Source organism: Camelus dromedarius, chromosome 2 (genome assembly GCF_036321535.1).
Source record: "Camelus dromedarius isolate mCamDro1 chromosome 2, mCamDro1.pat, whole genome shotgun sequence".
NCBI lineage: Eukaryota > Metazoa > Chordata > Mammalia > Artiodactyla > Camelidae > Camelus > Camelus dromedarius.
This window is the reverse complement of record NC_087437.1, coordinates 64,778,984-64,793,355: the sequence shown is the minus strand read 5'-3', so window position 1 is coordinate 64,793,355 and position 14,372 is coordinate 64,778,984. Positions and strand designations below refer to the sequence as shown.

General features: G+C 41.3%; 1 protein-coding gene across 6 annotated transcripts in view; it reads left to right on the top strand.

Moving 5' to 3' along the window:
* CASR (calcium sensing receptor) overlaps positions 1 to 14,372 on the top strand; it is a 65,290-nt gene that overhangs the window by 43,747 nt on the left and 7,171 nt on the right. For all 6 annotated transcript variants that reach the window (XM_064494668.1, XM_064494673.1, XM_064494677.1 and 3 more), the window contains exons 4-5: positions 1,756 to 2,640; positions 12,945 to 13,175. In XM_064494668.1, coding sequence (XP_064350738.1) covers positions 1,756 to 2,640; positions 12,945 to 13,175 — 1,116 coding nt within the window. The remainder of the gene's footprint in view (positions 1 to 1,755; positions 2,641 to 12,944; positions 13,176 to 14,372) is intronic.

Sequence of the window (14,372 nt, the reverse complement as noted above, 5' to 3'; positions counted from 1 at the left end):
GATTTTTTATTTGCAAAAACTAGATTGAGAAGCCTGTTGTCTGGGTCTGCAAATGAAGATCTCTAAAAACAACATCTCCAGGATTATCTAATCTAACTGCCTACCTCATGGATTCCCAGAGTAGAGCAAGAAGAAGCTTATTTCAATAATAGAAAAAAAAAAAGGATCACTTTTGTATTATAACTCCCCAAATCAAAGTTCTTATCAGAAAATTCATGCCTGCTCTTTAGCAAAGTTGGCCCAGGTCTTTCATACATCAGTGTCTTTTCTGTTTTTGATATAGAAACTATTTATGGAATAATTCATTTCAAAACACTCAACATTGAAAACTAACTGTTTTAATTGGAGAAAAATATATTTTAAAAAAAGCAGTCCCTCAAATTCTTCAACATGGTTTTCTTAAGTTTTAAATCTCTCTAGAAAACTGGAAAACAAGAGATTTTTAAACCCTCTTTCATTACCAAGAAGAAATTCCATTCAGTGCAAAAAAGCTTTGTGCTTCAGAAGAAATGGTCCAATAACTTGGAACTTCCTAACTGGTGAGCAGGACGTCCAGGAGTGCTGCAGATGGGCTAAGATATTGAGCCTCTCTGGGTTTGGGATGGTAGGTGGGGTCTAGGGTGGTCAGAGCACACCCAGCAGGGCTGGTCAGCTGCTGCCATTCACCCCGCCTTCTCTGTTTGCCACAATGTGAAAAGAAGTCAGGAAGCTCTGCACTAACAAATGCCTTACATAGTGTTCAGATACTTCTTCAGGCAAGGATCTTTTACTGGCAAAGGTAGGACTTTCTTCCCTTGGTGGCCCACACTCCTGCTCAGATATTGAACTGGCTATGTCCGAGAAAGTGGAAACACATTGGGGCAGCTTCTCCAGGGTTCCTTTTCAGCCTCTCTAGGTTTTGGAGACCCACATCTAAAGCCTGTCCAGAGGCCTCAGCCACCACCTGAAATTGACCAGAGGAAAGGGCTCTCGGTGGTGATTGAAGTCACTGAGAAGCCAGGAGAGGAAAGGAAGTTTTTATGACTGTATTTAATGATGTACATCATTGTTATTGTGATGAAGAGGAATTGAGCCTAATGTACCTAAATGGCTATTTGAGCCTAAATGATAAACAGTTCTTAGAAATAACTGCAATCGAGGGTACTTTTATCTAAAGTATTACAGTAGGTGGAGGAGGTGGGGCGATGCGGGAGGGAAGAGAGGGAATAGCTGGAGACTGGAAGAGAGAAACTAGGCAGAGTAAGAAAGGGGAACCCCTCGGGGTGAAGACCCTTAGATTCATAACCCAAAGGGAACCTGATTCCTTCCAGAAGTGAGTCACTGACAAAGTGTTCATTATAGTAAAGGGGAAGCTAAAACACTCAAATGAGAAGCTGGACCCCACAGGCAGAAAATGTGTACATGGATATATTGCAGCCAGTGAGACAGCACAGAGGAAGTTAGAGAAACTGGCACAGTGCATAAAGGCTCTCCTTGAAAGGATAAGTAGCTTCTACTGTTGTTGGGTTGACTTTAGGCCAGACCCACCTTTGAAGGTAGCACTGTGGGAATTAGAACACTCTCTGATAGGCTGACAGATGGTTGAGTGCTCACACTGGAGAGGAACAGATTCTGGTTGTCCTTACCTTTCATCCTGTCTCCAGTGACTAGCATGTTTGATATATTACACTGATGAATGTTCAAAAAGCCGTCCGCTACACAGTCTTAAGGCTCACCTGGCACCTCACTCACTCCATCATTCTGTGTTCTTTCCAGGTCAGTTATGCCTCCTCCAGCAGACTCCTCAGCAACAAGAATCAGTTCAAGTCCTTCCTCCGTACCATCCCCAATGACGAACACCAAGCCACCGCCATGGCTGACATCATCGAGTATTTTCGCTGGAACTGGGTGGGCACAATTGCAGCTGACGATGACTACGGCCGCCCAGGGATCGAGAAGTTCCGAGAGGAAGCTGAGGAGAGGGACATCTGCATCGACTTCAGCGAACTCATCTCCCAGTACTCTGATGAGGAAGAGATCCAGCAAGTGGTGGAGGTGATCCAGAATTCCACAGCCAAAGTCATCGTCGTCTTCTCCAGTGGCCCAGACCTTGAACCCCTCATCAAGGAGATCGTCCGGCGCAACATCACGGGCAGGATCTGGCTGGCCAGCGAGGCCTGGGCCAGCTCCTCCTTGATCGCCATGCCCGAGTACTTCCACGTGGTCGGAGGCACCATTGGATTCGCTCTGAAGGCTGGACAGATCCCAGGTTTCCGGGAATTCCTGCAGAAGGTCCATCCCAGGAAGTCGGTCCATAACGGTTTTGCCAAAGAGTTTTGGGAAGAAACGTTTAACTGCCACCTCCAGGAAGGTGCTAAAGGACCCTTACCTGTGGACAACTTCCTGAGAGGTCACGAAGAAGGTGGTGGCAGGACAAGCAACAGCTCCACCGCCTTCCGACCTCTCTGTACAGGGGATGAGAACATCAGCAGTGTCGAGACCCCTTACATGGATTATACACATTTGCGGATATCCTACAACGTCTACTTAGCCGTCTACTCCATTGCTCATGCCCTGCAAGATATATACACCTGCATACCCGGGCGAGGGCTCTTCACCAACGGTTCCTGTGCAGATATCAAGAAGGTTGAGGCTTGGCAGGTACATCCTTCACTTAGATAGCAGTTCACTGTGTAATAAAGCAAATTTGGGCTGATCCAGGCAAGACAGATAAAGTAGTTACCTCAAAGAAAATAAATGAGGTCACTAGATATAGCTTTGGATTCAAATTGCCATTTCAAACGCCTGAGCAACTGACTTCTGCAAAACTGATATTTAATTTGATTATGTGTTTAAAGCCTTGGGCTCAACTATTCTTTAGTCCAAGAATTAAGCTATAGTCAAGATGGGGACTTTCAGTTGCTTACAACAGAAAATCCAAATCAAACTGGCTCAAACAAAAGAAGGAACATTATTAGTAGCTCGTAATTCTGAAAATCTTGGAAATATTCCAGGTGTAACTAGATGCTCTCATCTTCATCTCTTGATGCCTTATTCCTTGGGGTTAGCAATTTTCAGCCTGCAGCAGCTTCAAGCACATTAAATCCTTACTGCTTGGCTCTCCTTACTTCCCAGGATCTCTTGTAAAAGTCCCAGAAACTATTTCGATTGGCCAGTCTGCGATTACATAGCTATCCCTGAAGCTGGGAGTGAAGTCCTCCCAAACTACTTAGACTGAAAGTAAGAGTAAGAGTGGATCCCCACAGGGAAATCAGTGCTACTGCCAAAATGAGGAGGGAGGAGAAGCAAGGTGGCCAAAGTAAAAAGTAGCCCCTGCACAGACACCTCAGCTGACCCTGGTACAGGCAAGTATGTGTCCTCCTGGCTCACACATGGTCTGGCCCAATTCATCCAGTTGAGGAGACAGATAGGAAAATAGAGTTAGAGTTATGGGGAGGAGTAACGTGTGGGCATGGGCCGAAGTGTCCTATGTGCTTGCTGTAAGTCTCCTTTAAGCCTCAGGAACTCAGGCAGTTGGGTGGGCATTCTGGTATTTAAGATCTTGTCCGTGTCTCTGTCAAGAGATGGACCAGCAATTATTCACTGTCATTATTGAGACCAACAAGGAAACCTGTCATCCGTACAATCCATACAATCTAATCCGAGTATCTCAGCCTGGAGTTCCATTCTCACCTTCTGTCAATTCTCTTATAAGCCAGTCGGTCTGGCACCTCCCCACAAAGCCCTTGTGAGTTTTTGGCATAGCACCTCTGTTTAGATCATATCCCACACTGGAAGGGCCATCAGTTTTTGTCTCCTCTATCAATGTCCACTGCAAACTTTTAACTGTTTCAAAATTTGCTTTCTCCTGGAAGTATTTTCATATCATCCCCATGTAAACTTTCTGACCATTCTTTCTTCCTCATTTTTACCATTACATATGTCCAGTTTAAGCTTTCATAGCTCTTCAGTTGACTGAAATAGTTTCTTATCAATTAAACTTCTGATTAAACAAAGTTAATCACAATTTCTTTTTTTGTTGTTGTTGATCTTTTCTCTCCCTAAAATTTATCAATCAGCTCATATGCCTTAAAAGTAACACTAACAGGTAACTTAAGAGCGCACAATGCACAATTCCCTCCTGACCCCCACGGAGACCCCAAGCCCTCCTCACACTGCTCCTCAGCTGTCTCTTCATTCCAACTCTTCCACTGTGCTCTGAGCTTCATAAGAGCAGGAACTATGTCTGTATTGTTCAGCATCATGTCCAGAACACTTGGCACCTGAATATGTGTCAAATGAATGAATGAATAGCAACCTAGTTGATTTGACCTGCCAACACAAGCTAGAGTCCTGTGCAGAGAACTGTTCAACCCAATAACCCATCTTTAAATCAATCGCCCTGGCCGGGATATTCTAGGCTCTGATTGGAAAAGCCTGTGTCCATACCCAGCAATCAAATGTAAATGGAACATTGTGTAAGTAAGCATGGAACCACTTGCTTCCTTCTCTCAGGATGATGGCACATGAGGCATGCTTCCTGCTTTCCCCCACCAACCACGCACTAGTCAAAAAACAGGTGTGCATGATGAAAGAACCATGGTGATAACAGAAGGCAAATGGAATCAATCTTTCCAGGAATGGCTGGTACTGCTGGGGTTTGGAGGAAGGGGATGAATACAGAGCCAGAGGAGATGGAGGGGAGATAAGAAAAGATGACTGAGGTTAGAGAAGGGAATGGGTCCTGGTTCTTTTCGACACTCTTAGCACAGGAAGTGGCCAGGAAGCAGTAGGCTGCTTATCTGTGTGAACTGTCCTTCGTTATATGGGTAAATGGGGTTCTTTGTGCACTCCCTCCCATTTTCCCTTTGTGCTAAGAAATGATGTCCTGTGTAAGCATTGGAAATTCTAGTTTCTAGTCTTTGGCTTAATTCAGTTGACCCTTAGAGTATGTAACAAGAGGTGATTCCCATTTGTGCTTACAATGAGCAATAGTTTGACTTCTAAATCCTTTAGAGGAAATACCCTAAAAGGCCACAAGATGGAAATATTACCACATGAGAGCTAATATGTGGGCATCTAAGTGTATGCATGTTATACGCGTTTGTCCCTCTTTTAGTATGTCTTTCTCAGTGCTTAGTTTTTTTTGTGAGCCTGTGTCTCTTTGTATATTATCTTACATGTTTAAATTAAGTCTTTCTTTTAACTTTCTTCCTTTCTCTCCCTTTATTTATTTTTTCTTTCTCCTCAAATTTCTCCCCAAATAAAACAATTTATAAGCATATGATACAGAGTTAAAATCTCAAGTATAATTTTGTATTTTCTTTTTTAATAGAGATATTAATTTCTTCTTTTAAAAGTCTGAAAGAAGGATGTTCTCTCCAGGGGGGAAATCTAAATTATTGTGTAGCTTGTGTCACTTTTTTGTGGGTCAGTGAATTTCAATTTAAAGATTTCCTATCATTGCTTTTAAGGGTGGAATGGTTTCCATCACTACCTTCCCTGTTATGCAGGGTATTATGCAGAAAATCAGGTACAAGTCAACTTGCCAAAAGAGATATTAAAGATGCCTAAAGAGATGAATTAGTAAACAGATAACTGATTATTAATGGACAAGGCACAAATTTTGACTGGAAGAATGCAACACTCATGTGATTTCATTTATACACCTGCTGTAAAGATGAAACACTACAATATTGTGCAGGTTAGGACTTGAAGTAAGGAGGAAAATAAAGGACAGTCATTTGAGATAGGTCTTGAAGGATGGATTAGGATGTGTGGAAAGGATCTATTCCTTAAAGGAAATGTCAAATGCAAAGGCAAATACATACAGCAACACTGGTGAATCACAAAAACATGCTGAGCAAAAAAATCCAGACTGAAAAAACAAGAGTACAAAGTGTATCATGCAATTTATATGATATTCTCTCTCTAATGATAGAAAGAAAACAGATCAGCGGTGGCCTAGGGATGCATATGGGGTGAGAATTTACTTGGAAGGGACATCAGGGAACCTTTTGGGTTGATGGTAGTGGTGGTTACACAGGCATATACATTCACCAAGACTCAGAACTATACTCTTAAAATGGGTCCATTTCATGATATGTAAACTATACCCTCAGTCAGGCTGATTAAAAATGGAAAACAGTAGAAAGTCCCCAGGGTGGGGAAGTGCAGGTCATGCATCGAGATCTGGGTGCCATTCAGGGTGGACCACGTTTCCAATTATAGCTTCTTCTATTACCATGTCTCTACCATCCCATTTTTAAAGTATGTCCAACCTAAATGGTACACTAGACAACCTGTTATAACTAGAGATAGATAACCTGATAGACAGGCTGTTTAATCAGACTCCTACACCTTTGCAGGTTGCATTACAGTCTCATGGTTGAGAATTTGGACTCCCGAGCCAGACTAACTGGATTTAAATCCCAGTTGCTACCTAACAGCTGTATGGCCTTGAGTGGTCACTCAGCGTGCCTGTGCCTCCCTCTCCTCATCTGAAAAATAGAGATAGTGAAACTTACTAGTTTAAGGGGGAGGGTATAGCTTGGCGGTGGAGCACTTGCTTAGCCTGCATGAGGTCCGGGGTTCAATCCCCAGCACCTCCATTTAAAAAAAAAAAAGAAATGTATTAGTTTATTATGAGAATGACATAGTATGTATAGTTAATATGTATAGAGTGCTTAGGATACTGCCTATACATAATAAACTATTTTTAAAAATCTATTTTGGCCTTTTTTAATTTTAAAAAGAAAAGAAAGGCTCATCCCTCATGCAGTTAGTCTGAGTTACTTTGTTACAGCTAATTGAATAATTCTGGTTCTCTCTGTATTAAGAGACTTCCAGACCTACATTTCAGGTGTTGGTGGCATCCCACTGTCATCATTCTTACATGGAACAGTGATGTTGGGACTGACCCCTTCTCTTCAGGCAATTCCCCGCTGTTACTTCAACATTATTACACTATGGTGATTCCAACTTTCCTTTTCCTCAAGAAAGTGCTGGAAGTTTTATAATCCATTTATTCCATGTGTTGAATGGTTACTGAGAATTAAATGTACACCTATAACCGAAAACACGACATGCAAAATATAATACTGAGCTGCCACTTTCTAAAAAAACCACAAAGGAAATATTTCCCCAGAAAAGCCCAAGACTCTTCTTTTTCCTTTGTGAAGAGAAAGTTAGTATTTTATCCTATGAAAACTATGATTCTTCTGATACGTCGATCCTCCCACTCTTAAGGTAAAATCTTCCAGCACAGTTTATAAAAGTTCTAATATTTCCGTTTCCTTGGTTGCCAGTTTGTTTGAATCTCAAGGTTTACTTTTTGAATCAGAAGAAAACAACTTAGGTTACAATTATACCTCAAAGAGAGAAATTGTGTTAGCCCTTAATCCCATGGTATAATTTTAAGTATTCTGCTTTTTAATATGCAGGTTTAAGTTCAGCCAATTATATAAAAGCCTAATTTTTATGGTGCTTAATGGTAAGATTTTCAAAAAGTGAATCCTAAGTCTTTTCACTTTATCTGAAAAATCTTTTGTTTCTTGCTTATTTGTTTTTGAGTATAGAACATAGATGTTTATGTTTTCAGTCTGAATCTTCAAGACTAGTTCAGCCCAATTGCACTGGCTAGAACCTCCAGTAAAATGTTGTATAGCTATAGTGAGAAGGGACATTCTTGTTCCTGATCTTAGGGGGAAGGCATTCAGTCTTGCACCATTAAGTGTGGTGTTAACTGTAGGTTTTACATAGATGCCTTTTATAGAGTTTAGAAATATCCTTTTTATTTCTAAATTATTGAGAGCTTCTTATCAGGAATGGAAGTTAGATGTTATCAAATACTTTTTCTGTATCTATTCAGATGATCATCCAGTTTCTCTTTTGTAGCATCTTAATGAAGTCAGATGTTAAACCAACCTTGCACTCCTAGGATAAACTCTACTTGGTTACAGTGTGTTTTCCTTTTTGTAACCAGAGAATTTGATTTTCTAAAAGTTGGTCAAGAAAATTTGCTTCTATATTCATAAGGGATATTGGTCAGTAGTTTTACTTTCTTATAATGTCTCTTCTAGTTTTGATATCTGAGTAATTCTAGTTTCATAGAATGAGTTGGGAAGTATTGCCTCCTTTTCAATGTTCTGGAAGAGTTTGTGGAGAATTGGCATTACTTCTTCCCAAATATTTGGCAGAATTCATCAGTGAAGCCACTTTGGGCTGGATTTCTTTGTGGGAAAATTTTGAACTGCATATTCAATTTCTTTCATAGATATATTTATTCTCTTTTAACTTTTAATACAGATACCACATTGACCTTATTTTTCTCATCTGTCCTCAGACTGGTGAAAACTTCATCATGGACACCATTTGACAAACCTGACAGTGTTGGTTTAATGTCTACTCTATTAACCTAACATTCAATAGACATTAGTTTGAGTAGCCATTAAAATTCAGACCCTCTGCACATCATTGGGAATACAAAAAGGAATAAGACAGCACCTGCTTTAGAGGAGTCTGTCTAATAAATTGTGGGTATAAAACTTCTAGGCACAAAGATTCCAGGGTGCTTTCTTTTCTGAATAAGATGTTTGCGCTACTGACTGTTACCTTCTACCTGTCTGTAATCCTGTTTGAGGCCAGAGTTGCCATGTCTCATTAGTAAATTCTCAGCACTTAAAATGAGTCATATACTTAAAATCCCTTTTCATACCTTCTTTTTTGTAACAGCTTTATCGCGGTATAAGTCACATGACATGCAGTTCACCTTTAAAGTGTACAACTCTGGTTTTTTCATATATTCACTGAGTTTTAAAACCATAACCACAATTAACTTCAGAACATTTTCACCATATCAAAAAGAAACCTCATACCCTTTAGCTGTCACTCCCTTCTGCCTCACCCCCACCTCCATTCTTAAATAACCACTAATCTACTTTCTGTATCTATATATATGGACATTTTATATAAATGGAATCAAAATATGTGGTCTTTTGTGACTGACTTCTTCCACTTAGCCTGTCTTCAGGATTCATCTATGTTGTAGCATTTATCAGTACTTCATGTCTTTTTATACATCCAGTATCCCATTGTATGAATACAACACATTTTATTTACCCATTCATCTAATTGGTGGGCATTTAGGTTGCTCCCACTTTTGAATTACTATGAATGATGCTGCTGTGAACATTCTAGTAAAAGTTTTTGTGTGGACGTATGTTTTCATTTTCCTTGGGTATACACATAGGAGTGAAATTGCTGGGTTGGATGGAAACTCTATGTTTAACTTTTTAAGGAAGTGCCAGATTATTTTCAAAAGTGACTGCACTATTTTACATCCCACCAGCATCGTATGGAAGATTCTGATTTCTACATTCTTTTCTCTCTCTCGCTCTTTTTTTTTTTAATGGAGGTGCTGGGGATTGAACCCAGGACCTTCTGCACGCTAAGCACATGCTCTACGACTGAGCTATACCCTCCCCCACTCTATATTCTTATCAACACTTACTGTTACCTGATCCTGTGCCTTTGGATAGGAAATCTAGCCTCTTTGCCTATCAATTTTATTGCCTTTTGTTCTCACAAATTTTGAGAACTTTGTCTCTTCATTGCCCCCATAATACTTTATTCTTAGCTCGATATCTTTGCCCTTGTTGTACCCACTATTTTTAACACCTTCCTTCCCTTTATCCTTTGCCAATCTACATTTCTACCTCAAGGCTTTGATGACCGTTTCAGCCCTGTGTCATTTCCAGCTCCCCTGAGTTTTATCTGTACTTGGAGTTGTTACCCCACGAGTTAGGCATTAACTGTGCTTTATCTTGCACTGTTTGCTATTTCACCCCATGTGTCTCATATCTTACTTCCCTAATCCATATGTAAACTCCAGGAGGACTATATTGCTGCATCTTGTGCTGCTGTAGCCAAGTTCAGGACACAGAGTGGATTTTCTATAAATATTTGTTGACTGATTGTAACAGTATACAAATCTAACCTTGTATTTATAATGAGTTTTTTAAATAGAAACTTTTAAAAAATCATTTTGATTGGTTCCCTTTTCTTTCCAGGCAGGATAGGGTAGAATTTGTTAGACTGTGCCAACAGCAATGCAGGTGGATTATAGCCAGTGATGATCTTTGAGTCACTTTTCTGTCCAATCTGACCAGTGTGGAAGATGGCCATTTAATTATGAAATGACCTTGTTTCAGTTCCCCTTCCTATCCACCCACTGTGCCTGGAGAGTTTTATTGCAGAGAATCTGTAGACTGAGGAAAGGAGATGGGGAGTTTGTTCTCTGGCGTAGTAAGAACCAAGGAATTGACACCTGGTTAGGAGGAAGAAAATTTATGCTAACTACCCTAACTTTACTGCTATATATGCTTTTTAAAGTATTCTTCAGACAAGAATGATGCTTTTTAAAGAGTAGATGGGAAAAATGAGGTTCTGAGTGCTGCAAGAGGGGTCAGCCTTGTAGAGCAGAAAGAACACATGTTCCTCTAAGGGAAGGAGATGTATCAGGACCAGAATGTGTTAGGGTAGAGACAAAGGATGTACCCCACTGTACAAGAGGAGATCAGGTCATCCCAAGAGCAAGAGGGAGAAGGGAGGAGAGTTGGGGGTATAAGAAGGGAGTGTGTCTGGGGCACCACCACTCTACAGACTGTTTTAAGGGCTCAGTAAAAAATGAAGGGAAAAATGTAAGATTGATGACCACTCGGGAAGACTCAAGAGAATACGGGTGGCATGAACCCTTAGTAGGCTTCATTCTCCATCTTTTTTGAGGTTCGCTGAGTAGCTCTATCTGCAGAACAGAAGAGCCAGTAGCAAGGAGTGAGGGATCACCTCCATCCTTGGGCCTGGGACAAAAGTCAGGATAGCCAGGGTCCACCAGGGTAGCAGTGAAGACACAAAAGGAGTAACCACACACAGCAGTCTAGGTGAGACACCCTGGGTGGCGTGCCTGTGCACACATGTGGCTGGCCACAGACTCTTTCCCCCAGCTCTTCCCAGAGCTGTTCATGAGCAAATTCAGATGACTCCTTTTCCTTATTTAATTTTCCTTACAATAAATGTTTATCTTAAAGTCAATACAGGGGAGAGGGTATAGCTCAGTGGTAGAGCTCATGCTTAGCATGCATGAGGTCCTGGGTTCAATCCCCAGTACCTCCAAAAATTAAAAAATAAAATAAAGTCTGTACAGATATAAACTGTTTAAAAAAAAATCAATATCATCTGTGGAGTGGAACATGAAAGGTGTCCTTTGTCACACAGATGGATAATAAGTGCTGGCCCAAACTTTTCCCCAGTGTCAGATTAGATGCTGGTTTTGTAGGTACCTTAAAACTAATGCTGAAAGGGAGAGGTATCTCTAAATATACTCCTGGAGCTGCCAAACCATGGAGCAGAGAGGAGTTCGTGTAGAGCTTGGAGATTCCCAGCAGCCTCTCTGGCCCACCCTCTCACCCCACAGGTGAGGAAGGGCACTCAGGGCCAGAGAATGAGAAAGCCCCGTGTGTCATGAGTATGGTGGGAGCCAGCACCCCGGCTCTCACCGTCTGCACTCCGTGTGTTTTACTCTCTTGGTACCTCCGTGACCCCTGACACTGGGCAGGTCCCGCATGAAAGATAAGTTGCCAAGTGCCCACCGCCTCCTCTTGATCCGAGTCAGGGGCACACAGGAAGCAGAGGCGGGAGCCTAATGATGCCACAGCGGAGCAGAGATGCTGCGAGCACAGACTTTGCACCACTGGCTAGCTGTGTGATCCTGGACTGGATACTTCTGTTTTCTGTGCCTTGATTGCTCCAACAATAAAATGGGGGTAATAGTACTATTTGCCGTGAAGATTAGATAATGAATATACACGTATTTAGCATTGCACCTCAAAAGGAGTAAAATGACTAGTAAAGTTTATTAATTATTATCATTACTTGTTTTGTCAAAGGGCTTTGTGACCCATAAAAATTAATGGATTGGCCATGCTTATTACAATAATGGCCAGGGCTCCACTAACAGCCTCATTTCTTTCTTCCTTCCACCCCTCTCTCTGTGATTTTTGGCAGCAAAACACTTTCACAGAACCAGTAGCACAGGGAAAGATGGAACAGAGCATGACAGTACTTAGTGCCTCTGCTCTGTCCAAGCTCTTCTCAGAAAACACCAGGAACGGCTCTGGCTTACAAACCATGTCCCTCCTGGGCACCACTGGGTGATGGTGCACATGCAAAAGCCTTGATCTGCCCAGTGGCCATGGTGAGATGTACTCCTTTTCCTTTCCTGACTTCAAGAAAGTGTTTCTGTTACGGAAACGACAGGCCAGTCAAGAAACAAGCACCACTCGGAGGGTTGGAGTACTCAGATGTATTATGCCGGCGGGCTCAGAGGGGCTTCTGCTCCAAAGCTCTGAGCACCTCCAAGATGTGCGCATGAGGTTTTATAGGGTGAAGTACAAGCTTGGGGTATTAGGCCAATAGGCATGGAACAGCTTTAGCAGAAGCATTATCATCACAAAAGTGGAGGTGGGGAGGCAACAAACCAACATTCCAAAGCCAGATATGTATCTTTGAAAACCCAGCTGGCTAGCAAAAAACATGAACAGAAAACCAACACTAATTAACCTAGATTTACAAGTTAGTCTAGCAGAACTCAGATCTGTGAGTTATCTTGTTAGCCCAGCCCAGCCTCTCCTTCACATTCCTAGACCTGTGAGTTATCTTGTTAGATCAGCCCAGCTTTTCCTTCACATTTCGAGTACCAAGTAAAGTCCATAGCTTACCAGGGCTGTACCTAATACATGCAAGTACCTTGGTGTGAATTTTAAAAAGACTCCTCTTCCTCAAGTCATGTTCCTTCCTATTTGTTTGAAAAAGATAGTTTACTGTCTTTGTGCAGTGCACAACCTACACAACCATACGTGGCAGCCCTGTAGCTTGTATTCAGAATATTTATCTCTGTTCCTCTTTAGGTCCTGAAGCACCTACGGCACCTAAACTTTACCAACAATATGGGGGAGCAGGTGACTTTTGATGAATGTGGTGACCTCGCGGGGAACTATTCCATCATCAACTGGCACCTCTCCCCAGAGGACGGCTCCATCGTGTTTAAGGAAGTTGGCTATTACAACGTCTATGCCAAGAAAGGAGAAAGGCTCTTCATCAATGAGGAGAAGATCCTGTGGAGTGGATTCTCCAGGGAGGTATGCGCTGTCCATTAGGACACCAGATGCCTCCAATAAGGCAGAAACTGTGATGGGCTTTGGGAGGAACTTGGGCTTCACTGCTAGACTTCCGGAATCATGAATCCACTTCCCTCAACTCACTAACTGTATTGCCAGGGCTCCCTATGAAATCCATGAGTATTTAGTGTACAGAGGAGAATCCTTAGAACCTGAGCCCCATGCTTATTATATTGAAACAGTTTTGTTCTTAACAAATCTGACTCCTTAGCTGATAATAGTTTCCTTGATTAAAACTTTGCATTTGCCTTTCTATTAACACCTTTGAGTATCTTGGACCACTTTTTATAACATGAAAAAGATTCAACTTTATCAACCAAAAGCTTAAAACAAAAGGTAAAGTTTTTTGGTTTTGGTTTTGGGTTTGTTTTATTTTGTTTTGTTTTGTTTTGTTTTAAGAATAAGAAAAACTAATGAAACTCAAGTAAGAACAGTGGCAATCTGTGGCATTTTAGCCTAGGGCTGCTCTCCAATTATTTCTAATAATTTGGTTTTTGATTTTTGTGGGTTTTCTATGTGAACAGTCATATCATCTGCAGTTTTATCAAAAATAACAGTTTTACAGAGGATGCTGCAGCCATCAAGCCATCAGCCATTGCAACCACCCCTGACTGTGCACCCTGAGGGGGGATTCAGGGTGAAGAAAAGCAGGATCCTGGCTGTAGATAGTTAAGTGCATATCAAAGGAAGGATTTCAATGAGCCCAGACTCTTGCATCTTCCCATACATTAAAAAAGTGCTAAATCCATTCATTTAAGGCATCTGTTTTTTCTTTAATCAACCGTAATCTTTTGATGTTCTGACTACCTTGTTTTTGTTGCAAAAACTCCTCTAAATCCTGGCTCCTCCCTTACCTCTTCAGAGCAGTCCCTCAGAGCAATCTGAGAAACTGTTTTCTGGGCTTAAATCCTCAGAAAATTCCTCTGAATAGAACATAATTCTCAACTTTTAAACAATAAGTAAAGAAATGTTTTATTTAGCCCTTTCCAATATTTTTGCCCTTATTTTTCTTGTCTTGTGGCACTAGCTAGTAACTGCAGGGCAATGGATAATAATAGTGGTGATATTGGGCACCCTTGTTTTAAAGGAAATGCTTTTAATATATTATCACATATAGAATGATGTTTACTCTAAGGATTTAATTTTTTTTTCAAGTTA